Below are 24,575 nucleotides of genomic sequence, written 5' to 3'. Positions count from 1 at the left end.
GTTGCGGTGGTTGACCTTGACGTAACGAACTGGCTATGCCATCTATCTGTTAGCTAGTGGTGAGCCACTCAAAATTCGGCAGAACCGCACGATCCCGGCCGCGGCGGTCGAATTTTGATGGAGGTGAAATTCTAGAGGCCTGTGTACTGTACGATGTCAGTGCACATGAGAGAGCCCCAGGTGGTCAAAATATCCGGAGCCGTTCACTACAACGTCCCTCATAGCCTGAGTCACTTTGGGACATTAAACCCCCATAAATCAAATCAAACCATGAACCACGAACTGAAATGAGAGAAACGGCACCTGCCCACTGGCTCTAGCTGAGCCACAACAGCTGCCACGTGCTGAAAGTAGGTGCTAATACAACAGGGCAGATCCCGGAAGCAGTGCAGTACCGGGCCAACCGGTGCTGGAGGGCTTCAAGCACTCCGCTATATTCCAAAAATAAGTTTAATATCTTGGGTCCAAATAGGACCTGTAGCAGATATTAAATCTGGAGCGCTGCCAGCCCATCTCTGGAAAATTGCTAAATTGGTTTTTTGAGGCAAAAAAAAGCTGCAGTAATTGTCTCACATCTACACCAGAACCACACCATAAGAGGAGGAGGAAGGTGGGAGTGAAAGAAGAAAGAGAGAAAGCATGCTGTAGTGGAGGGGAATAATTCGACCACCTGGGGATCTTTAATGTGCATGGACATCCCACAGTACAGGGGTGCCATTTTGCATTTGTTTTGCCTCCAGCTCCGCCTCCATCGAAAGGAAACCAAAGGCAGCGGCCTGGGTTGGAACATGGGTACTCCCGCTCAGTAGCCAAGCACCCTAACCACTGAGCCACAGCGCTTTCTCTTTTGGAATGTCATACCACGTGGCATTACAACACATGGAGCAGCAGTATCGGCAGTGGAAGATGGAGACAGCATACCCAAAATTACGGCCTCGTCACGCACCCGAGACATAATTACGGCCGAAGAAGTTCCAATAATGCTCGCTTGGTTGGCACCCGAGCATACATAATAATTAGCGACAGCAAAACAGCCATTTGGAATATTGCGAAAGGTAGAATTTCGGAGGAAGCCAGACGCATCCTCTCAACAAACCCAATTGATAGAAGAATATCCACCATATGGATACCTGCGCAAGAATCTGCCCCTGGCAACGAGGCTGTTCACGCGCTCGCTCGAGATCTCTTCTACTGAGCGGCCGTAGAACAGCCCGGATGCAAGGCAATGAAAGATTGCATCATTATATACCACGAACTTATCGAACACAATAAATTACATAGAAGGATATTTCTACCCCCAGATTGGTCTCTCTCAAATAATGAGGTGCACATTTGGAGGTGGTTACAAGCTGGAAATTACATCTGCCCAGTCTGGGTCTACCTGACGCAGACTGGAGATGAAAACGATTCTAAATGTAAAATTTGCGGTGAAAGGGGCACCCTTGATCACATAATTTGGGAATGTGCCGATTGGGCACCAGTTCCCCAGGCGCCGGCTTAAACATCAACAGTAGAGAAGCCTGGGAAGTTTTGCTGCAGAGCAAGGACACTGTCATCCAGCAGCAAGCCACCCACCTGGCGGCTGAGGCCGTGAAGAAACAATGCATCTTCACTAGTCCTTAGTCTGCGGAGCATCCCCTACCCGCGTCCCAGGCCTGTGTGCGGGGACGGACAGTGGATTTGGGGCTCCTTCTCGGTGGACCAATGAAGTTTTCATTCATTCATCCATACAGCAGTTCATGATCAAAAGGAGCAAAAAATAATAGGGCATAGCAAAAAAAAATGAATGTGGATTAGCTCAGCTAATCCAGGATATACAAAGTGAAAAAGGAAAAAAAGCTGCTGTGGGCATTCAATGTGTGCATTGGCGTAGACAATGTTCTAAACATGGATGATTTTGAGGAAAGGAAGGGGAACTGGATCCCTGGTTCAGGGGACACCTCAGTTGTGCTTTGAGGTATGTGGTGGTGGTGAGAGAGAGATGTGGGCTGCATGGGTTAGCACTGACAACCTTGAGGTTGACAACATTGTGGCAGACGCGTGGCACTGCAGCAACAGGCTGCAGTGTTCATTTGGTGACCAACCTCTTGGGATCAACCATAAACTGCCTATCCAGTGTGCGGGAAGAAAAAAGTCAAAGTATGTTTTTGCAGTTGCGCACCAACGCCAGCCACATACATGAAAGTGAGATTGAGGTGTCCACTGACTCTTCCTTTCTTTGGTTTTTAAAGAAAGGAAAAGGGGCAGTAACTGTCACATCTTGGTAGACACCCGAACCAAGCCATAAGGGAAGGGATAAAGGAAGGAGGGAAAGGAGAAATGGAGAAAGAGGAAATTGAATGCCTAGCCCAGGCACCGGAAAACTCACTTCTACTAGCCATAGTGTAGCTTTTGCTAAAAGTTAGCTGAGGTTTAACTACTGCTGAACCTGGTTAGAGAGCAAAAGCTGTGGTGTATCAGGCAAGTAGGCCCTGCTTGGCCTCTGTATGAGTGGGTTCTGTTCCCTTCTGCACACTGGATAGACAGGGTGCCCACCCTGCCACCCTGGCAGGGGCAGTTAAATTAATGGTCGATCGCTAGAGGTTGGTCAGACAGGGAACGTTGCTGCAGCCTATTGCTGCAGTGGGCCTATTGCTGCAGTGCCGCCTGTCTGCCACAACATTGTTAGCTCTAATGCATGCAGCCCACACCTCTCTCTCACCACCTCCACATACCTGAAAGCATGGTTGAGGCATTCACTGACCAAGGGAGCCCGTTATGCGACCTACCTTTCCTCAAAATCATCGGAGTCTAGAATGTTGTCAACCCCAACACCAGCGAACACAATGAACAAGAGCGAGCGCTCGGTTTCAGTGGTGGTGGCTGTGCGATGTCATAGTTGTCATGTGGTTTCTCCTCGGTTCAAGGTCAAACTCGCCCACACTGTGAAGAAACTATGGAGGGGAGTGGTAAAGGTTTTGCTTTAAAAGGAATGACATGAGCAGTGCATGGCCATCGTTGCCACGTGGTTGCTCGTGTGATTCGGCGCTGGTAGCTCTCGAGCGTCAGCAACAGGGACGGTTGAGAGCGCTGGCGACGCAAGGTGAGGAGTCCGTTTCCTGGGGCAACAGTGAGGGGAAGACCGAAAGAGGGAAGTGCATGAAGAAGCATGTACTTCCATAGTCGGTCTACGGCGACGGTGCGCGCGTTCACATTTTTCCAGTGCGACTACGATCAGTTTGACCACGGTGCCCCTGCCTCCCCCACCCTCACCACCCCACTCACCCCAGTCGGATCAGGGCAGTCGCGAAATGCTTCTCCACTTGTATGACTTCCAGTAACGCTGTTTTCACCTACATTTATTTATTCTGGTTTCCGTTCTGCAGTGTCCTTTCGACTCTTCTCGCGAAAAGTGCATGTAACGAAAACCTGGATGTAACAAAAAATCTCACACCTTTTTCAATTTCGTTATGACCAGGTTTAACTCCAGTCACTTAGGCTGGCTTCATCGCAAGACAGCAATGTAGGGTGGAAAATCAGTACATTTGATTGATTACTACCCTAAAGCACACACCACATTCACCTCGTCACTTGGCTTCACAGCCTTTAGCAGTGCCAGCGGGTGCTAAGGCTGCACAGCCAACTCGCCTCTGCGTGTGGAGAGCGCCCTTAGAAGGGCACGGCACGCATTTTGATTTATTGATGAACCGACAAATTTGGAGCTTGATATGCTGGACCTCTGTCCTGTACGTTTACACAGGATATTCAAGGGGATAATATGTGTGTTGGATATAGCCAATAATTCAAAATATTCGGGTTCGACATATTCTGGCTGGACTGTACTAGCTTTGAGTATTTTCAAGCAATTTCTGATATCACTACTGCTGGTTCACTAAAGGCAAATACTCTTCCCCAAAGCACAGCTATGAAAAAAAACATAGATATTGCAAACAAATTTTGTTCCCCTCCATCATCACAATTTGCAATACTTATAAGGCTTACCAGGCATTAATTAAGGCAGCTTGGGTAATCGTGTAGTGGTAACAGTAGTAATAAACTTTATTTTGTAGATTACTACCTTGTTTTTTCTTCTCAATTATTTGGATAACAATTGCACCATGAAAAAAAAAGTCTAATATCATAGTTTGAGTCAATGATTCTCACATGACAATGGAGTTTACTGAATGTTGTCAATGAAGCAGTATAAGGTGACGTCAGCGGCTGATCATCGCAACAAAATGCAACGGACCAGCTTGCGAAATGGAGACAGGAGCAGCAGCCTGAGCTGCAAAGTGAGCTGGATCATCCCTTCCATGCCCTCTCATGCTCCTGAAGACAAAAGGCCGGTTATGGAATGCCGCTCCAAACGCAATGTTTATGACAACACATAGCCTGCTGCCATCGCCATCTGCCATCGCAGGGCAGTGGCACAACGCTTAACCACTGTACCAGTGTGGCAGGAGGGGTATGAGGAATGTCAGGGATCTATGAATGTGAAGTAGAGAATGGCCTTCTGCATATATGGGAATTAACCCACTGCGCTATTGCATCATATGCTTAAGGCGGAGCTTAGGTGTCACCTCCAATTTCTTCTTGTCCTCTGTGGCCTAAGGTGTGCAGTTGCTAGATTCTAGCTGGCGGAAATTGAGAACGATCAAAGTGGTCGTGCAAAACAACCACCGCAACGCACGGGGGCCACAACTTTGCCCTTTCTGCTATCCCCCACAATCTGGAGCACTTCCATGCACACTGTTTCTCAAATCGTAATGATCTAAAACGAGAGGATCTCTGCCGGTCATGTTCACAGCCAGTTGTCCACTGAATTGTGGCACGACGCAGTGGCGTGCTGCGTGGTGCTGCATTTGGGTTTCCTGGCTCCAGAGCGCAGGGTGGCCACATGCTCGCAGCTGATTATATGAAGAGAGCGCAAGCTAACTCATACAGGTGCCAGATACTCCTGTGTGAAAATGTCACGGTGTCCTGCCATGCATTTTGATGAACAATCGAATTGTTTAGGAGGTCTGTATGGTTCGAATAGTGAAAGTGCGGCACAGAAGTGAATTGAATTGTAAATACTGTTCGCGCACCCCTACAGAAATGCACTCCATGGTCAACATTGGCAGGAATGGAGCACGAAAAACTGTCTCGACGTCATCGCAATTGGTGTGTAAAAATGGCTGGTGGGGGAGACAGCTGTTCCAGCCTGTTCCAGCTCATATGAGCTTCATTTGCAGCGAAAGTAGAGTATTTGCCATTATACTGCGGTAATATACCGTACAGGCCAACTTTGACTTGTTTTCACTATAGATTTTGTAAATACTACCTAGAGGGAAAGCTGGCACCACCATTTGTGCAAGTTTCTCAAAAGGGCACTTCATCCACCTAGAGAATGCCGGGAAGACAAGGTTTCTTGACTCATCCGGTATTAGCACTAAACAACAACTACGACTGCAGAAATATAAATTTTTTGAAAAAAAATGCAAGAACACGTTGTTTTACAATCAGAATGACCTATAATAAAATGTGCTAACTGTACGTTGCAATAAATGAGCAGAAAAGCAGATATAGATGTAAATGAGCACTGAATTTGCCGTTGGTGAAAGAGGGCTTTCTCTTCAAGTCATCGTCAAATATAGCTAACCGTTGAAATCAATTTTTTGCACTTAACAGACACACTTTTTAGAGCAAGTGTTCTTAAAAAATTGTTAATGCTTAAAATAGAACACTTTAGAAGCTTCTGTCTTGGCACTGTAAAAAATAGAAACGTTTCGTTGGTGTCATCTGCTATTGCGGGTTCACACCCTAAGTTCGTGCCATGAGAAACTTGCCCAAACTCGCACCCTCCTATGAAAAACTTGTTTGCGTGCAAAGTGCTGACCCTCACCCTGTTGCAGCACATGGATTGGCATGGCAAAGATTTTGCAAAGAGAAATATGAACTAGGAAACACAAACCCTCCTACTGCAAGTCCTAAGTGATGGCCATGTTCATGCTGACTCATGCAACCTCTGTGCTTAGCAAGGTTGAGTTGTAGGCCAGTTGGCGATCCATACCAATCATCTTGTTTCTGTTTGCTACGCCAAAGCACTTTTTTAACCTTTTCTGACCCAGGCTGCAAATGAACCACTCTGGGCGCAGTTTACAAGTCAACCGTGGACTTGTGCTTGTCAACCAGAGGAGCTCGTAAATCCGCGACACAAATGTGGTCGTGGACCTGTGTTGTTTATGACTGCAGTGTGTGTGTGCTTCATTTTCTTTTCTTTTTCTCACTATCCCAGCTAGGACGCTAGTACTGTGACACTGCTACAAAGGGTCATGCCAAAATATCATCATCATGGTAGAATTACTGTATAAGCTCCCTGTAGGGAGTCTATACAATAATATACAATAACTCTAAACATTAGCTTTATCACCAGAAGAAAGTTTTGTCCTCAGCAGACCTTTTCAATATTTGCCATGTTACTAATTCTTGATTGTAGCTACAATTGCCCTCTTATTAAAGTCAGAATGCTCTAATTTTTTTTTTTGTATGCACCCTGCTAAGGTCTTGGGAGCAAGATTTGAGTATGAATAAAACAATCAATAAATAACTAGATTTTGGAAAAAGAGCCAAATAAGCTACTCGTAGCTTAAGTGAAGATTTAATATCTAGTTGTTTTGAAAAGTAGCTAGATCTAACTTTAGTTGGCCACCTTGCCTTCTGTGCGCCACCCTTTAGCCCGTTCCAAGTGTTGTTTGTCCTCAGTTACCGACAAGGGGATTGTTCTTTTTTTTTTTTGCGACTCTGCCTCAGAGTCGTGGCAAATGGAACATTTTATTTGTGCTAATGGTTTAGTGGCAGTGCTGAAGACCAGGCCGGTGCACTTGCTGAGGCAAAGATGGGGAAAGCATCTGTGGTGGGATCTGATTGGCTAATCGCACATGCAGTTCTCAACGACAAGCGGAATTTCTTGTGGAGGCAGAATCGAGCTCGAGCCACGAGGCAGGCGGTACAGGCAAAACACTTTTTGCGAGAGAGGAGTTTGTCCTGTCGAATACCCTCAAGCGGCGCCAGCAAAGATCACATCAATTTTTAAATAAATCAATTTGTGCATGCGGCCAGCATTGCTGTTTGTGTGTACTTATTTTCACTCCCCTGCACTGAATGAAAGGTGAGGGTTCACACATTTATCAAGCTTTAAGGAGGTGCGTGCTTTGAAATGAATCCCCAAAAATGGCCAGGAAATAAATTTTTTGAAAACTGTTGTGTCCTCTTGTATGCCTCTTTTCTTATGCCGTCCAGAAGTACATGGTTTAAAGTGGCTGGGAAGTGCACTAAAACGATTGTTTTTTGAACTGTGGCAGCTGTGCATTGCAGGGAAATGTGTGAACAATGGGCATTTTTATCCATTACGATTTTCTGCCTAGGCATCTCGCCTTGCGGAGCAGAGCTGAGCATGCTTGTTGCTTTCACCGCCTCCAAGTCATTCAGTTCTTCATGGGTGTCAGTCAGCCCAATAAACAGCTTCGTTGAGAAGCCCTTCATTGTGCTTCTGAAAGTCCAGTAAAGTCATAAAATTATTTTGAATTTGCTTAAGACATTTTATGTGAATGCATCAAGAAATAAAAAAAACTTTAGCTCAAAGCTGTCTCTCCCTTAAATAAAAATCTGTTTGTCTTTCTGACTTTATGTTGTCCACCTTTAAGCGGTGTTTACTTGGGTTCATTTGCAGGCTTGTTTGTGGAAATTTGTGTGCATGCTTTTAAGAGTTATATTGAATATGATGAACAAATTTTTCTTTAAAATCTGATTTCATTGTAATGAGGTTCAACTTATTAGAGGTGATGTGGTTATGAAGCATGGTTTCGCACTTGCCATGTCTGTTTTTCTTCCCATGAGGGGATCTCCTTCAATGTTTCCTGCATTACGGCGAACTTGGAAATTAACGCTGCTCTATTTTGTTTGCGTGTGTACTCTGTCCATGTCATTAGTAGTTGTAACTGAACTTGAACTCATTGTCAATTCCAGGGGTGGCATGGGCAGGGATACTTTATTTTTCGTTCTTTTTATCATCATTATCAGCCTGACTGCACCCACTGCATGGCAAAGGCCTCTCACATGTCTCTCCAATTAACCCTGCTCTTTGGCAGCTGCACCTAAAATGCTTGTTAATAGACCGCCTCCTTCTCTTGTGACCTGTAAGTCGTGTCTCGCATGTTGTGGCCTCCAGCAACTTAACAATGTATTCCAATTTCTCGGGGGGTGGTGCACAGCTGTGGTACGAGACAGTGCGGCACGACCTGCGGTTGGCCCAGCGGCTCTGCCTGGATGGAGGCGATGAATACCCTCGGCTCGCCAAGTGCCACGAGATGGGTGGCACCCAGGACTGGCGCCACTCGAGCAATGTAAATGCACCTATCTCTGCCTTTTGTTGTCAGCTCTGACACGATGATCGGTTTTGCAGAGCTTTGAATTATCCTGTGCCAAACTCGCCAGCTTCTTGATGTGACGGCGACTTGTAGCAGCGGTCCAGTTGTGTAGAGGCCTAGAAACTACTTTGTGCTCTAGATGTACTGGAATCAATTCTCAGCAGTGCAGTAATTTTTCAGTGATTGAATGTAACAAAAAGAAAACCAAGCCAAGTGTTGATGGCATTGAGACCGCACTTGGGATGGCGCGTGGTCCTGCAGCAAACATCTCCGAGGACCAGGGCATGCTGATGAGAGCAGAGCCACATTAGAAAGGATCAATGAGTGAGCCACAAAATCGCAGCACTTCACCAGAGCCTGAGAGTTTGTCACCTGATGTAGCATACTTGGCTAACATCTCCCCATATGAAACGAGCAGCTTTCCCCCCCCCCATTTCTTCAGTTCCTGGTAGCAGCGGAGCAACTGATCAAGCTAGCAGTCAAACATGAGACACAGCAGTGGGTGCTAAGAGTCTCAAGATCTGGACAGGCCAGCATTGAAAACTGAACCTGGCAACGTTTAAAGCAAGAATCTTATCAAGTGAGGGTAGCCGAGCAGCGCTGTTCAAGGAGCAACCATATTTACTGGCGTAATTTGCACCCTCGCGCAATTTGCACACCCCAAATTTATTACTCGGATTTATATTTTTAAAAACGCATATTGCACTCTGCTGCGCAAGCACACCAGCATGCATGCGGGAGCGCACAGGGAAGGCTTGGGAAGACCGGTGCAGTTCCATTGTCGCATGCAGCTACTAAAGGTGAGTGAGTAGTGTCAGAAAAGGTCGGCAATTCACTTCTAAATTGGTCCTGGTGAAGGAAAGTGAATTGTGCGCCGCTTACCCGGCTTGCTCACGCAGGCGTTCGCTTTCCCAAACGAATGGCTGTGAGAGCAAACTGCCAGTACCCTCCGGAGTGTGCATCGCACCATAATCTGAAATGCTCTGTTCGCTGCTACTCAGCAGGCCACATCTTAAGGTGCCGTTGTATCACCTTGTATCTCCATTTGCCTCTAAGTGCTGGCTTTGCGATTTTATTGTTTCGCGTGTTATTGCTCTGAGCTGCGCACACACCGTCATGCCATCATTTAGGGAACTACATAACATGGGTCTGGGGCGGTGTGTGTGTGTGTGTGTGTGGGGGGGGGTGAATGTGTTGACTAAAATTTGGAGTCAACTTTTTATTGACTAGCGAGGGGCGCGAGTGGCAGGGTCGACTTATACGTGGGAATATATACCTTACATATTGCATGTTATGACTTTGTAGAGTATTTAGGACGTGCTCACGAAATCTCCGCTTAATTTTCTCATCCCCTTTCTGAAGCCGTAATATTAGGGAAAAAAGTGCGTAAATTACGTGAGGTACAGTTTTGGGCATTAGATAGAGTGTCATAGAGCTTATCGATGCATGAGATGTATGCCTCATACATAGTGTAGGGTCTGTCATACAGTTGTGAGGTTCTGTTATCAGGACGTGCTGCAAAGGTAAGAACCTGGTGCAGGGTTCTTGATCACTAAGCATATAGCTGGCACCATTGACAGATTGTTTGGTGCTGATGAGAAGGTGGCAGTTATTGTAATCAAGCTCATACTCCATTTGATACATAGCAGGCAACGCAACGGAGGCTGTGGAAGTAATGTGCCCGCCAAACCATATAACTCTGTCACATATCATTCATTCCCTTCGAATTCTGGGTGAGTATTTGGACCAAAAAGCCATGAGGTGTTGAGTGTTCACGCTCAAGCTGTAATTTTTCTTGAGTGTGCACTACTTTTTTTGTCACGGGTGGGGACAGAGCGATTCACCCTATCAGCTTCATATCATAATGCTTCATGTTAATCTTACATATCGAAGTCTTGATGAATCGCAAGATCGCAAGATGAAACTGTTGCAAGAGGTGAAGCGAAGTGCAGGAGGTTGCCAGTTGTGGTACTTGATACTTGTCAAAACGAAATATGTCTATGTTCACTCTGGTTGTATGGGGAACTACTATTCAGGTGCGGACTTAGCTTGCGCGAACAGGTGGAAAGGATATAGTGAGAAGTAAAAGTTGGAGGTGGTGCTGGCATGCTTACTGACATCAAGTACCAATGATGACATGACTGAAAACTTTCATGCAGATGTCGAAGCAATAATTTACGAATTACAGTCGCCGACCGATTTTTCGGACTCGAAGGGACCAGAAAAATGGTCCATATAATTGAACAGTTCGAAAAATTTGTGAAGTACAAAAAAATCACTTTATTGAGATGAAATCGGCTTAAAAATATCACTGATTTTACCTTGCGGAAAATTTCTCTTTCTGGCGACGATTTGTGTCTGTATTTGCGCCAAAGGCATGCTTTCACTGTACACGCTAGACAGCAAGGTCACCCCATTTAGTTGGAATACTTCCCATGCTTCTTTGACGGACCTGGCGGGGCCATGTTGTCCACAACCCGAGTGTGCACCGCACCGCTCGTCAAACACAGCCAAAGATAAGGCACTTTTCGTTCAAAGTGGCGGAACCGCCGGACGCAATCACAAAACGGCGAGCGGATGTAACTTCGTGAAGACTGAGCACCACTCTGTCGACGTGGTCAGAGAAACCCAAGTGACGAAACGGCGTATGGCGAATGTATGAGACCCGCCGCGGTGTCTCAGTGGTTAGGGCGCTCGGCTACTGATTCGGAGTACACGGGTTGGAACCCGATCGCGGTGGCCGCGTTTCTATGGAGGCGATACGCAAAGGCGTCCGTGTGCTGTGCGATGTCAGTGCAGTTAAAGATCCCCAGGTGGTCGAAATTATTCCGGAGCCCTCCATTACGGCACCTTCCTTCCTTTCTTCTCTCAGTGCCTCCTTTATCCCTTATTGCCGAGATGTGAGATAGCTCCTGCAGAATTTCCTTCCCCCAACTACCAATTTTCAACATACCGGACAAGCAATAACTGCCCACGACAACGTCAGCGACAAAAGCAAGTTCACGCCGATGACAATCCGGCTGCCACCTTGAAGTGTCAGAGATCGCAGGGACCTCTACTGGCAACAATGAGGTACCGAAAGTATGTCAAGCCAATCCAACTGCAGCGTAAATCCACCTCAACCCAAGAGGGCGCCTTTTGCGCCGGCAAAAAACCAATAAGTTGGCCGATTTTGGCCCATAGACGACTGAAATTAGTCCGAAAAATTAAACTTTCGGAGTTTTGAAGTCCGAAATATCCGTCCCGAATATATATATGCTTCTATGGGGTGACTGACGGTGCCTCATCGAGGTCCGAAATATCCTACAAGTCCGAATTATTGGAGTCCGAATGGACCATTTGCAGAAAAGCGAGTGCCGCCTGTCGTGCGAACAGGGAAGCTCCGCCAGCACTTTTGGTTGGAAAGGGGCTCTCCAGCAAACATGTGCAAGGCAGCGTCCAGCAGCTCACGCGCACTTATTTTGTTGTTTTAGTGGTTTCTTTGCCGGAAACGTGCATTTTCCAATGAAAGTGGATGATTGAGGAGGAGAACATCCCATTTCCGTTTTTAGAAACTGGGTGGAGCGAAGACTTTTTGCGTTATAGCCCGAAAAACGACCATGTGTGGCAATACCTGCACTCTGCTACCTCATCTGATTGCCGAATGACCAAATGAAAATGTGGATGAATGTGCGCCTATGTGCGGGCGAGTGTAACAATGCCCTTTCCTAATGCGCTCAGACATTTATGTTTGCGCTTCCTTGATAGGGTAGTAGTTTCTGCTAACTTCATGCAGCACCTTTTGCCGCAGGCCACACTGAACAGATTAGTAAACGACTTGTACTATCTCAATCAGGGCTTGTGCTGATATGGCAGAGCGTTGCTTTGCGTGCTAACGGGCTGAATGCGCGGATATACGCAAGGCTGCGCTCTGCCGTGCTCCCGCTGCTCAGATAGCACAGCTTGACATTGTAGCATTTATGGTGAATGATCATACTAGTATATATATCATTTGGTTTTCACCGAATACGTACGTACGTCGATGCTAAAACTCGTCTAGAACGACCGAGCTGTGTAGACTTGGCAGCAGGCGCGAAATGTAGCAGGAACACTCATTTCGAAACGTACTGGATGCGCGCTTTACTGGCTCCATCAACGGCTTAGTCTTTTGCGTCTTGTATCTCGTCGCGGCTTTTATTACGTTGAAGTCTTGCAGTTGCAAAACGTGTGGTTAGTTTAGCTAGAAAAACATTGCAGTTACATGCCGGTTACGTGGCAGTTACAGCTGACATCAGTCGCCGCACTACAGCGCAGGAATGCATGGCCGGCTCATGTTTTCCAACCAAAACCAAATCGCCTACAGAGGGTGCTGGCTGCGCCTTCATTGCGCATGCGCAGAAACTTTTCCCCAAATGGTCAGTTACCCGTCGGCTACTGTACGAATACATTCTTCTGCAGATGCAAGGACACAAAACTTCAACAACAATGCTGCTCATTTGGCGCACTGAGTGCAAGACAGAATTATAAATAGCTTTTGTCCACAGTGAGGTTTAAGTTTCCGATGGCTTGAGATGTGCTTGCAGTTGACAACAGCATAGTATCTTACAGACAGAGATGTAATGTTTTTAATGCGTAGCATTTAAGCCGTTTTCTTGCAAAAACCACTGGGTTTCTCCATAAACGAAATTCCCTGATTGGTAGGGAGGGTCGTGACATCATGAGCACTGTCAAATTTGAAAATCTGAGGACTAGAATGTTCAAGTACATTCAGTTGGACCATCATGTGGGATTATGCTAATTGAACCAACTCTTCCATCTCAGTGCCCACTAATCTACCTTAATCCATTTTCTGGGGTGGGCCATCTTCCAAATGCTATCACGTTTTCTTTTTTAATAATGTAGTTAAGAAAGATCCAAGTTTGTTCACCTTTCCACCATACAATCTCATGGGCCGTAATCTGGGAGTCACTATCGGCCGCAGCTGCAGTTTCTGTGAGCTTGCAGCTTCCTCCATTAATGCATCTTCCTGCATTAATGCAGTTTAATATTGGCACATGGTTCATGCACAACAACTGCTTCTGTTATGGCACATGCGCTGCTCAACCTGTTTTTCAATGTCATGTTGGCTATCAGGCTCGCAGCAGTTGAAACTGAAGCCTGTCCACAGGAGGTGCTTCATGGTCAAGATGCCTGGGATAGTCTAAGAGACTGCTCTGGGTTCCGTAGTTTCAATCAAAGAGTATGGCTGCCAGTAAGAGAGGGCATGGCTTTCATCAAAAATGTTATTTTCTTCATTAGCAGACTAGGAAAGGGAAAAGAGGGGGCTCGTTATGACATAAATGTGTTGTTGCGAATTGACTTTCTGAAGGGGAATTTTATCGCATGCATATTTGAGCAAGAGAACAAAGAAAACAAAACGAGGCCATATTTATAATTTAAAGGAAAAGGGGCCAATAACAAACAGTTTGAAAACAAGAAAAACACACACTCAACACGCATACAACACTACAGAATAAAAGGAAAGAGTTCACCAGGTACCCAGTGTCCCAGGTGAGGCGGGGATGCCTTGCAGAAAGGCGGACATGGGTGGTTGTAGTGTGATGTGTCACTGGCGCTGTGTTGAAGGAAGCGACGGAAGGGAGCCAGGTGGTATTAGGAGCGGAGAGGAACACAGAGAGACGCCGATGGTCTCCCGCCAAGAGCCCGAAGAACTTGGCTGCAGCAGGAAAAACGTAACCAGGTCCCGTCGACGGCATCACGAAACACAAGAGGCTTAAAGCAGGCTATCCAAGGGTGCCTTTAGGCAGCACAGACCCTCAGTCCATCGGCTGTCACCTCCACACTCACAAAGAATGCAAGAAGCTTACATCGGTGATCCAAGGGAGGTCATGGCAGCACGGACCCAACCTCCGACGGCTGCCACCTCCATGCTTGAAAGGAACGCAGGAGGCTTGCGTCGGTGGTCCAAGGGATGTCCACGGCAGCACAGACCCAACGTCCGACGGCTGCCACCTCCACGCTTGAATGACCCGACCTCCGCTGCGCTGTCTCCAGTCATACCTCGGTTTTCTGACACGTCAGCTCTCCGCTGTGCTGCGCTGTCCGACGCATCACTGTCGACGCGCTGCGTTCGAAAATCCTCCGCAGATGTGTTGTGCACCTCACAACATGATGGAAGCAAACAGTCACCAAAACCAAGGAGCATAGGAGGTTTTTTTGAAGAATATTTTTTAGGCTTCATCAATGGGAAATCAATAGGGTAATTATTTTAAAGGTAATCAATTCGAAAGCAGAAGAAAAAACAACCACATGCCGTGGGTGGGATCCGAACCCACGACTTGCGAATTTCATGTCTGGTGCTCTACCACCTGAGCTATATCGACGGCTCTCCAATCTTCTGCATCAGGGGGTATTTATGAGTAGTGTAACTCAACCTTGAGAGTGTTCACAAGCGCCACCCTCGTCACATTGATGAACATCACCACATTGATGAACATCACATTGGTGACCACCACAAATTATATATATAAAAAAAAATGTAATGTTATTTACTTCAAAATTTTTTTAGCATATTAGAAATAATTTTATGACAACTGTCACGCAGTTTCACTGTTACATCTCCAAAAAATTGTTTTGTAAAATATATTTTTCCTCTGAATCTTGTGACAAGGCTGCAGAGTAAATGGGACACCGAGGAGAAATTGAAGTTGGCTTGTATCGATAGAATACTAGCTCCTTATCACAAAAACGCCACTCTTACTGAAAACAAAGCTCTTGTAAGGTAGAAAATAGCAAGAACTAAAATACAGGTATTGCCGCCACAGGCCAAACTCGCAAGTACGAGCGTGGTGACGTCGTAGGACAGAGACGCCACCTTGGAGGAATTTTCCTTCCTACATGGCACCGCGAATCTCTGAGGCTAACAAAGGAAGGTTGCGCGGTTCAATATTGAAGTAAGTTTTGTTTTAAAACCGATAGTGCACTTATCACACAAGGAAGGCAGACAAAAGACAACCTGAATGTTGGAAGCAAAGAAAACCGATGCTTGGCAGTGCCACAGGTGGCCAAGAGAGTTTCGATTTTTTATAGTGCTTCGCGTCTATGAGCTTTGCGTGCCCCGTGGTTTAGTTTTGACGCGCCTCGATATACAAGCGCCGAACAGCAGAGGAACTCCAAGTGCCGCTTCAAGTGCTAGTTTACCTTTGAAGGAGCCTGTTAAGGCTTGTCAGATGATCGCCACGGTCGGTGAAAAACTATGATGGCACGATGGTCGGTGATCGTACAAGGCAGCACTTGTGCCTTCGCACGCTCGCCCGGCGAAGCATTCCCGGTTGTGCCAGTCAGCTTCAAACTACTTAACGGAAATCGTTTATTAGGGACGGGAGACAAGGTACAAGGCAGTTCAGAAAAATTGCTGATGGCCTAGCTCTGTGAAGCCAAGATATACGTAGCGAAAGCGCGGAGATTTCTGCATCGGAAGAGTGCATTCACTAGATGCGCCTTTATTGATAATTGTAACTTGAGCCGTCGTGGCGGAATGGTAGCGTCTCCGCCTCAAACGCCGAAGGCCCTGGCTCGATTCCGTACCTCGGCACATGATTTTTTTTTTTATTCAGTGAGTGGGCGGGGGGTTTCAGTGGCTCCCATAGATGCCGCCACCGAATATGTTGGTTAGCGGTTAAGCGCAGGCCCTGTTAAGGCGCGTTTATGCTCCGTCGTAACACGCGCGCGCGCGCTGCACGGCGACGTCATGTCGGCCAAAGCGAGACCCTCTATACTCCAACTGCGCTTGACCGCCGGCGCGTTCGGTGGCTTCGGCGCACTCTGACCGCACTGGCGGGGAGACTTGGAGCATGCCTCTATTTCGCGCCGGGTGCGCCAGCCGCCGCCGGCCCGGCCAGACTGATTTGGCTCCGCGGCAAGGTGCGCGTTGTGACGTAATTCAATAGCTTCTGCAGTTGGGCGGAGCTGTTCTTTTCGAGCTCTCGGCTAATTTAATCCATTCACAGTACATATCTGAAGGTAATACATGCAAGTAGGCGAGAGAGCCCGATCCAGTGGACCCGTTGGATCTAGCGGAAGCCGTTGAAGTGTCGTGCGCCGGCTTTAGTTTTAAGCCGCCAACTTTAAATGCGACCACCTTTGAGCACCCATCCATTTTTTGTGGCAAAAAAATAAATAACTTGGCCCTTGCAACCGTGGGAGACCTCGACGCCGCCTGCTGCATTGCGTAGCCGCGCCGTTCAAGGAATCACAATCCGTTGGCCCCAAAGCCCCGGCCAGCCTCCGATGGGCGCAAGGCGTCGACCTTGTCCTGGTGCCTTGCGACTCCCCGCACTGGGGTTATGATATTTAGTTTGCAACGGCTGCTCACTGAGGAAGGGGGAAACAACCCGCCGGCGCCTAACCTAACCGTGCTCCCTCAAAAGCATCCCACGCTCTGTGGGGTTGAGGTCGCTGAAATGCGGGCCGGAGTTTTTGCGAGAACTACGTCGTCGGGTTCGGGAACGGGATTCATCACAACGCTGGCAAGACGCCGGTGCAAGCGTAAACAGAGCGACGGTAGCGACCCCCGATAGATGCCTTCAACGTGCGGCGGCAGTAGCTTTCATTTCGACAGCTGCTAGACCGTACCGCTAGCCACCAGAAATCACGGAGTCTCCGTTTACGTCACGTTTCACGTCACTCTGCCCTGTGACGTCATAAGAGTTCTCCGTGACGTCATAAGAGTTCTTTAGTTTGAATCGGAGCGGCAGGAAAAACTTCTTCAACTTCGAATCCAAATTTCTTTGTAATAAATGCATCTTTCGCTGCCGGACAAGCGGTAACAAAGCCATGAAATGCCGGGCTATCAGATTTTGCTAACAAAAAAAATTTGATAGGGTTCTTCTCAGTGTCCCTTTAAGAAAATGTGGCAGAAAGCTGGTTCAGCATTCACTGTGTTCCTACAGGCTTGCTATGTGTCATGACATTCTTAGTATTTTTTTATTTCGCAATGCATAAATTTTGGTTTTGAATCTTGAGATGCAGTATCTGTTGGCTTACCTACAGGGAGAAGAGAATTAAATTCAAGAAATCTAAAATTCACATTTTTGACCTGTACTATGATCCTAGGAGTGCATCAAAACAAACATGGCCAAAGTAGATAAAGCAGTCATGAAGAAATCTCGTCTATAACAGGGTAAGAATGGCCTTATAGCCTTTTACCCATGATGCAGAGCTGCCGCCTTTCATGAAACAACTTTTTTTAGCATTTCCCAATTGATTTGACCTATGAAACTTCGGGACAGCATAAAAAACGAGGTACACAACCAGATACAGCAATATTGAAAAAATTAGTTTTTTGGCCATTTTGGGATGGCCCCCTTAAGAGGCTAAAACTGGCAGGTTGACAGACAAGCTGAAGTTGCAACTGTGGGTTTAGTGTACTTTTCAAGGCAGAGCAATTAGTGAAGGCAGCACTAATGACGCACTCCCGTCGGTAATCTGGAGCACGTTGTTTTGCTCCAAAAACTGGAACTCCTGTTTTAACGGGTGAATTGGATTTGAGTCTTGGTTTCAAATTGTGGATCAGGACCGACTCATTCCACAGCTAGTTGTCCTGCCTTGCCCCACGCAGCCAGGAGCGCGTGTTTTGTTTTATTCAGCTCAATAGTGGGTTTAGAGCAGTGCTCTGGATTGCCAATTGGGATATACCATAAGAGATAGAGCGTGAAGAAACTTGGGGCCTTGTTAACCACATTCTTGAAGAAGAAAGTGCAGTACCATTTAGCTTGCTTGCTATGGTATCTACAATGAATGTCTAATGTTGGTCGTGTAATTTTCCCACCAAAACTTGAGTTAGAACCGGTTCCATTGCCCTTTATATGGCATGCATGAGCAGTGTTGTAGGCGTTACCGAAAAAATGTAACTAAATATGTTGCTTGTTACACTAAGAAAGAAGGAACGCGTTACCACCCTACGTTACCTACAAAAAAAGGTAACACGTTATCGTTACCGTTACCGGAAAAAAGTACTGCAAGTTACTAGCCCAAACAACGATTTTATGCGAAATCCTGATTTAACGAGAATACTTTGAACAAATGTGCAGGAGCTTAGCAATGTTATAGTGCCCTAAAGTGTCCTGTAAAGTTGCCCTCTGGCACATGGTGGCACATGGTGAACCCTGTGGCACATGGTGAAGCCATTTCTGAATGTGACATTAAATACAAATTGACACTCCTACATCAATTCTGACTTCGCACAGAAAACATAGCTTAACTCTCAACAAATTTACATGAATTCTGAAAAATGTGATGCTCCGAAATGCTGGGCATGCTTCCACTCTTTAGAAAATTGTGTGTGTGAGTGGTTTTGGAAGGCGAAGTAGGTGAAAGCAAGTGTGTAAATGCGTGTTCGTGCACGTGTTTCGTGCTTTATGGCTATTCTCACTCTTTTATTTTTTAGTTGGGTGCATCGTCAAGGGCAGGTGTTTTCTGGCTAGCATGCGAGCCGCAACAAGGGTCGTCGAGAGCACCTGTACGTTCTTGTTTATTTGCAACATCACTTTAGGGGATCTAGCTGCGCTTGTTTTTCTAAATAAGGGGCGGAGTGGGGGACAATTGGAACAAAAAAGTAAAAAAAAATGTTAACGTAAGTATGTCACCTGTTACACTTTGGAAATGGTAACGAGTACGTTACTAAGTTACCGAAAAAACTAACACGTTACCGGTAACACCGTTACTTGTAACGCGTTACTGCCACACTGTGCATGAGTCATCACCTTCTAGAATGTTCATGAACCTTCCATTGGATTATCATGTGGGATTATACTAACCTGACCACTAATCCACATTGAACTACTAACTAATCCTCACTAGTCCACCTTCATCCATTTTCTAGGGTGGGCCTGCTTCCAAAATTTCAGGGGTTCTTCGAAATTTTTAGGGTTGGGCCCACTTCTAAATTTTGGAGCACCACCTGTCACAGTGGGCAACGTTGCTCACAGTCCGGTGGCCAGGTTGTCACCTGCCATGGTGGGGAGGTTGTGATGATGTAACAAAGTCACGTGACCTCTCTCAACTAATCAGGGAATGGAGAAATCAGAAACTGTATGACGACAACCTAAATGCTGTCGCATTAATATAGGGGAACAAATGTGAGTTTATGATGTTCTAGCTCAGAATGACATGGAGAGAGTATCTTGCCAAGCTAAGAGAGAAGATACCTTATTTTTCCAATCAAATTTGAGGAGGTACCACTTGTTTAACATGTGCGGATTCGGGTATGTGCCCATCTGTAACCGCCTCCAAATGGCTTCCTCCTTTTTGCTGAGCTTGCGATCAGCTTCTGGGTATAGCTTCTGGTTTAGTGTATAGTGCTCAAGTATATCCTTGTATCCTACCAGCCTATCTTTGTCCGAGTTGTGTGTGTCTGTGTGTGTGTGAGAGAGAGAGAGAGAGAGGTAGGAGCCAGCTTCGAAAGTATGGCCTCGAGGCGCCAGTTCGTTTGCCCCTTCATTCCCTGCTAAAGCCTGGTGTGCAGGGGCCCAGAGGCAAGGAGTGGCTGTGACTGTTGTGACGTGCTCATTTGCAGAAAAGCACTGCCCTTTACAACCTGGCGGCCGGCCTGTGCCTGGGAGCCAAGAAAGCCCGGCCTGGGGAGCACGTCACGCTGGAAATGTGTGACGACTCCAAGGTGGTCCGCCACTGGGACTTCCGTCTGATCGGGTCACACTGACCCCCTCCTGCTGGCTGTGTCGCCACACAGTGTGTGCACCCATCATTCTCTCACCATCCCCAAGTCAAGGGGTCCGTGTGTGTGGCTGTATGCCCAGGTCGTCTACCCTGAGGTGTGAATCTCGTGTGTTGGGGCGGGGTAGTTCTTTCTGGTTTAGCATCGTCAGTTTTTAAGGGCTGATATGTTTTTTATTTAACTGTGTTGAATCTGTTGTGAAGTCTCAAAGACGCAGCAGTAGTGTTTCCCGGTGAATGGTTACATCGCACCTTCCCAGATGGATGGCGCTGTGGGCATAACCAGAAGGTAGATGTAGGCACAAGTTGCATGCCACAAAACATGTGGTGATGATATTACTGAGTAATGCTCAGCGTTGCACCTCCACCAGCGATGTGTGGTCACTGCCTCTATGATGAATCTAATCATGCAGGTGTCCGAGTCTTGTCTCCAGTGGTAGTGTCATTGTTCCCATCGTCGTACGGAAAGCGTCGCTTGCCTCCAAGGTTGCCTGCCGCCAAAGGTGTGTGGTGCCTTCAAGCTTCGCACTTTACAGAGTAATGCATTTCTTTCTCTCTACATGTAATATTCCTGTTGCAAAGAGATTCACGAGCCCTGTGAAACAATGTGTCCATTCCAGCGAGGGAGGAATCTCTGTGGTCCTCTTATATGAGATCATGTTTTTGTTTCGTACAACAAAGCATGAAAGACGAGAGTCGTTCTGCAATACACTGGGGAGTCTTATAGTTGAGGGTTCGACGGAAACCCATCTGGCGAGGGAAATTCAGCATATCCAGAAACAAACACTCGCCAAAGTCTTATAAGAAAAACGTAAAAGCATTGATGTTTCGGCACCACTAAGTGTGCCTTGTTCACAACAGGATGAAAACGAGATGGGCTGCTGCTTATGTAGGAAAAACGTTACGTATCGTGCGGATGTATATCTCGGGTAGATTGCCCAGTGTCCTGTTAATCGCTTGGCTTGTCATTTGTTTGTGAAGGGATTCCTTGAGCAGGCGAGTAGATAATGATTTTTCTTTCTCAAGTATGCGCGCGGAACCCCAGTCAAACAAGTGGCCCGTGTTTTGCTGGTGTTTGGCGAGAGCGTTAGAAGTCACTTTTTTGTTTCTGACGTCACGCTGGTGTTCTTTGAAACATCTCTTGAAGGCCCCAGGTTTCGCCTATATAGGCTGCACCGCATCCTTTGCAAGGAATTTTGTAAACTACACCAGGGTAGCTTGTCTTTTCAAGCGGGTCCTTTACTCGTACCATATGGTTTCTGAGCTTGCTGGGTGGGACATGGGCAACTTGGATATCATAGTCAGCCAATATCCGGCATAACGTCTCGCTGACATCAGGGTTATATGGGATGGCTGCACGTGTTTTATTTTTGGCTGCTCTTGCTTCGGCTGGAGGGGCCGCAGCATGTTGCTCTTGTGACTATAGTACTTGATATGGGTATCCGTTCTTTGTCAGCTCCTTTCTTATGCGACGGACTTCATGAGTTCTCGTGCATGGGCTTGAACAAAGCTTGAAGGCCCGATTGTAAAGCGCCCCGGCAACAGAGCATTTTCGCTCTATTGGGTGCGCAGAAAGAAAATTCAGGTGCTTCCCTGTGTGGGTGGGCTTCCTGTACACGCTCGTTGTGATGCCGTTCGCTGTTCGCTCGATGAGGATGTCGAGGAATGGGAGGCGCCCATTGTTCTCTTCTTCCATAGTAAATTGTATGCTTTCTTGAAACGAGTTCAGGTGCCGTAGAAATTTTTCCACATCCTGTCGTCGGATGTGAAACCTGGCTTTTTAATGATTGTGATAACCCATTTGTGGCCACTTCCTGTCTTTCGTTCGTGTCATGATTTTATGCTGCATTATACTCTGTGTGTGATAGGCATTCATTTTGAAATATTCGCATTATATTTCAGTATGCATATGCTGCATTGTAGCGAAATATCAACGTGCTGTGGCTGAGGTGATAATGCGAGAATTGTTGCCATGGCTGTTTTGAAATTGACGGGGATGCCAAAATTATTAAGTACTAATATAGACTTACTGTTGGTTATTGGTACTTCATAGTATTCAGAAATGTGAATGAGGTTAAAGTGGGCAATCTCCGAGCATGTCACAATGGCTCACATTTAGGAAGGTGAGTCATCTGCAGAATTCGTTTGTGATACTAGGAGTGAGTGGGGCAAAAGTAACATCTTGTAACGTAGTGCTCCCTAGCTTTTTGTGTGAAAGCACTCGTATGGTCACCAACGCTGACCAGGAATCTTGTCACCGTACATACGTTCACTGTACGTGCTTACAATTTTTTGCCGTTGTATAGCAACCCAAGTAACTACCCGAGCTTACTTGAGTTGGCCACATTTAGCGAAAACCGTTGTTGTGGTAACCGTAGTTCAGCGCACCTGTATGACAAGGGTACTACTCGGGTAAGTTTGGAGGAGTGTTGCACCAGCTGCGCGAGAGGTTGCTCGGGGAGAGAAACATGGGTTGCACAACCCCTACCGGTGGCTGTGACAGGAACAGCCACCTGCCAGTGGAGTGGCTCATCTCTTAAAACTACCACCACAGTGGTGCATCTCTTAACTGCTATGCCACTGCGCTGGTAGTGGTATGAGGACTCGCTGCCATCTACAAATGTTAAGTAGAGAATGACCATTTCTGCACTAAAGATATCACGTCATACCCTTGAGGCAGAGGTTAAGTGCCCCCTCCAGTTGAAGAACGAACACCTGCGGTCCCAAGTATACTTGGTTTAAGGTAGACCGGCCACATGCTTGCTATAGAAAGCGGCTGGAAACGCACTAAATTCTGCATGCGACGTTTTTCAAAACTGTGCTGCTCAGTAAACCTGGCGTCCTAGATTAACGTAAGTGTTTAGTTGTCATGTCTGGTTGTGTGTCTTATTTTATGCAAAGTTTACGAATATTTGCTTCTCGGATAATCAAGAGTGAATTATTTTGTCAGAAGGCTGCATGTGGGGCAAAACGCAATGTTGTGGTGCTCTGGAGGGACTAAAGTAAATGCAATGGCTTTATTGCTTTGCTCTAAAGCTTCACCCATGTTTTCCTGCTCTCTATCTAGGCTGGTCTGAGCATATAAGAGGAAAGCAATGAGTACCAGCTAGTGCGCAGGAAACACGAAGAAAGCTCTGGAGAGACGTGAGCTGTGCCAGTGCCATCAAGCATTTTTGTGCTCCCAGAGGCACCCACCGCATAATAGGAATGAAAATCAGATAATATGAAAGGCAGGCATTGCATAAAAATTCGTGCGAACCTCAGCATCACACTCTGTCCAGTGGGCATAAACAGCTCTTTTTACAATGCATTCTGATAATAAAGCAAGCTCAGTTTAGTCTGGCCTACAATCGCATTCAAAGCCTCATGTTTACATGCTAGGAATTGCACCAAGTTGCGTGCACATTCAACACAGCTGAGCAGAAGAGCATCAGCTGTGACAGTAAAATGAAAGAAAGTTGCAATGAAGGCAGGAGATTCAAAAACTTTTCATAGCCAGGCTACACACAGAGCCCGGTGGTAGAACTGCATAAACTGTAGAGGGCCATGTAACAAAACAGTGCTGGGTTCAGTCTACGTGCAGCATATTTCTTTCGAATAGGCTCGCAAAGATTGTTTATATGTCCATGTAGCCAACTTCATGTGTGTTCAATGCAAGGACGAGCACTGTGTTGATTTTGGAGTAGGGTCTTGTTCTGCCCTGTGCAATGTCTCATTTTTATCTAAGGGCTGGGGCACAATGCCACATTTTGAAGTTTTAAATTTCATTCAATTTTACTGCATTCCTATTCCACTGGCCTTTTCATATTTGGTGAGCATGGTGCAGGAGGCAGGAAATAATTGAGCAGCAATTTTTTTCTATCTGTGGAGAAAAAAAAGCTAATGATGACTGTTTGCAAATTTTTGTCGTGTTTTGCCCAAATTCTCCCCTAATGGAGAAAGAGTGGTGCAGCAGCAGTTGCACTCAAAGCTGGCTTAAGCAATTTATTTATTTATTTATTTATATATTTATATATTCACTAATCCATTCACAGTTGCCCCTAAAGACACTCGTAGAAGGGTACTACATAGGGAGGCTGGGAAATACATAAGATAAACAGAGAAACAGCAACAAGACAAGCAAGGCACAAAAAAAAACAGTATCGAAAGTGTTGGGTAGCAGTTGAACACAATACAGTAGTTAGTGCCAACAAAAGACTATGTGAACAAGTAGGGATAAAGAAGTGGCAAAAATTGATGCAGCTGCCGTTGTGCTTTAGACCAGCCTCTATATTCAGGTGTGACGGCATCATTTTCAGCAAAAATTTTCTCTTCTTTGAAATGCCACCCGGGACTAGTCTTCAGTTGATAATGGCTCGATATTAATCTCGGTGCACGAACTTGATCCATTCTGTGGGCTAGTGTCTGTATTGGTATACAAGTTGCGGCCATTAGTCACCTCCATAGTCTTCCGGCAGTACCAGATTAAAAATTAAG

The 24,575-nt window shown here is 46.3% G+C and overlaps 1 protein-coding gene across 4 annotated transcripts in view; it reads left to right on the top strand.

Annotated features, from left to right (window-relative positions):
* Positions 1-24,227, top strand: part of LOC144124642 (polypeptide N-acetylgalactosaminyltransferase 11-like) — a 110,597-nt gene extending 86,370 nt beyond the window's left edge. For 3 of the 4 annotated variants that reach the window (XM_077657442.1, XM_077657444.1, XM_077657443.1), the window contains 2 exons: positions 8,232-8,363; positions 19,942-24,221. In XM_077657442.1, the coding sequence (XP_077513568.1) occupies positions 8,232-8,363; positions 19,942-20,085 (276 nt within the window). In that variant the 3' untranslated portion in view covers positions 20,086-24,221. Of the gene's footprint in view, positions 1-8,231; positions 8,364-19,941 lie in introns of all 4 variants that reach the window. The other variant, XM_077657441.1, reaches the window with a different exon arrangement.
* The last annotated feature ends 348 nt before the right edge of the window (positions 24,228-24,575 follow it).

The sequence above is a fragment of the Amblyomma americanum genome, chromosome 3 (assembly GCF_052857255.1).
Source record: "Amblyomma americanum isolate KBUSLIRL-KWMA chromosome 3, ASM5285725v1, whole genome shotgun sequence".
NCBI classification, from domain to species: domain Eukaryota; kingdom Metazoa; phylum Arthropoda; class Arachnida; order Ixodida; family Ixodidae; genus Amblyomma; species Amblyomma americanum.
This window is presented reverse-complemented; position numbering and strand designations above follow the sequence as displayed.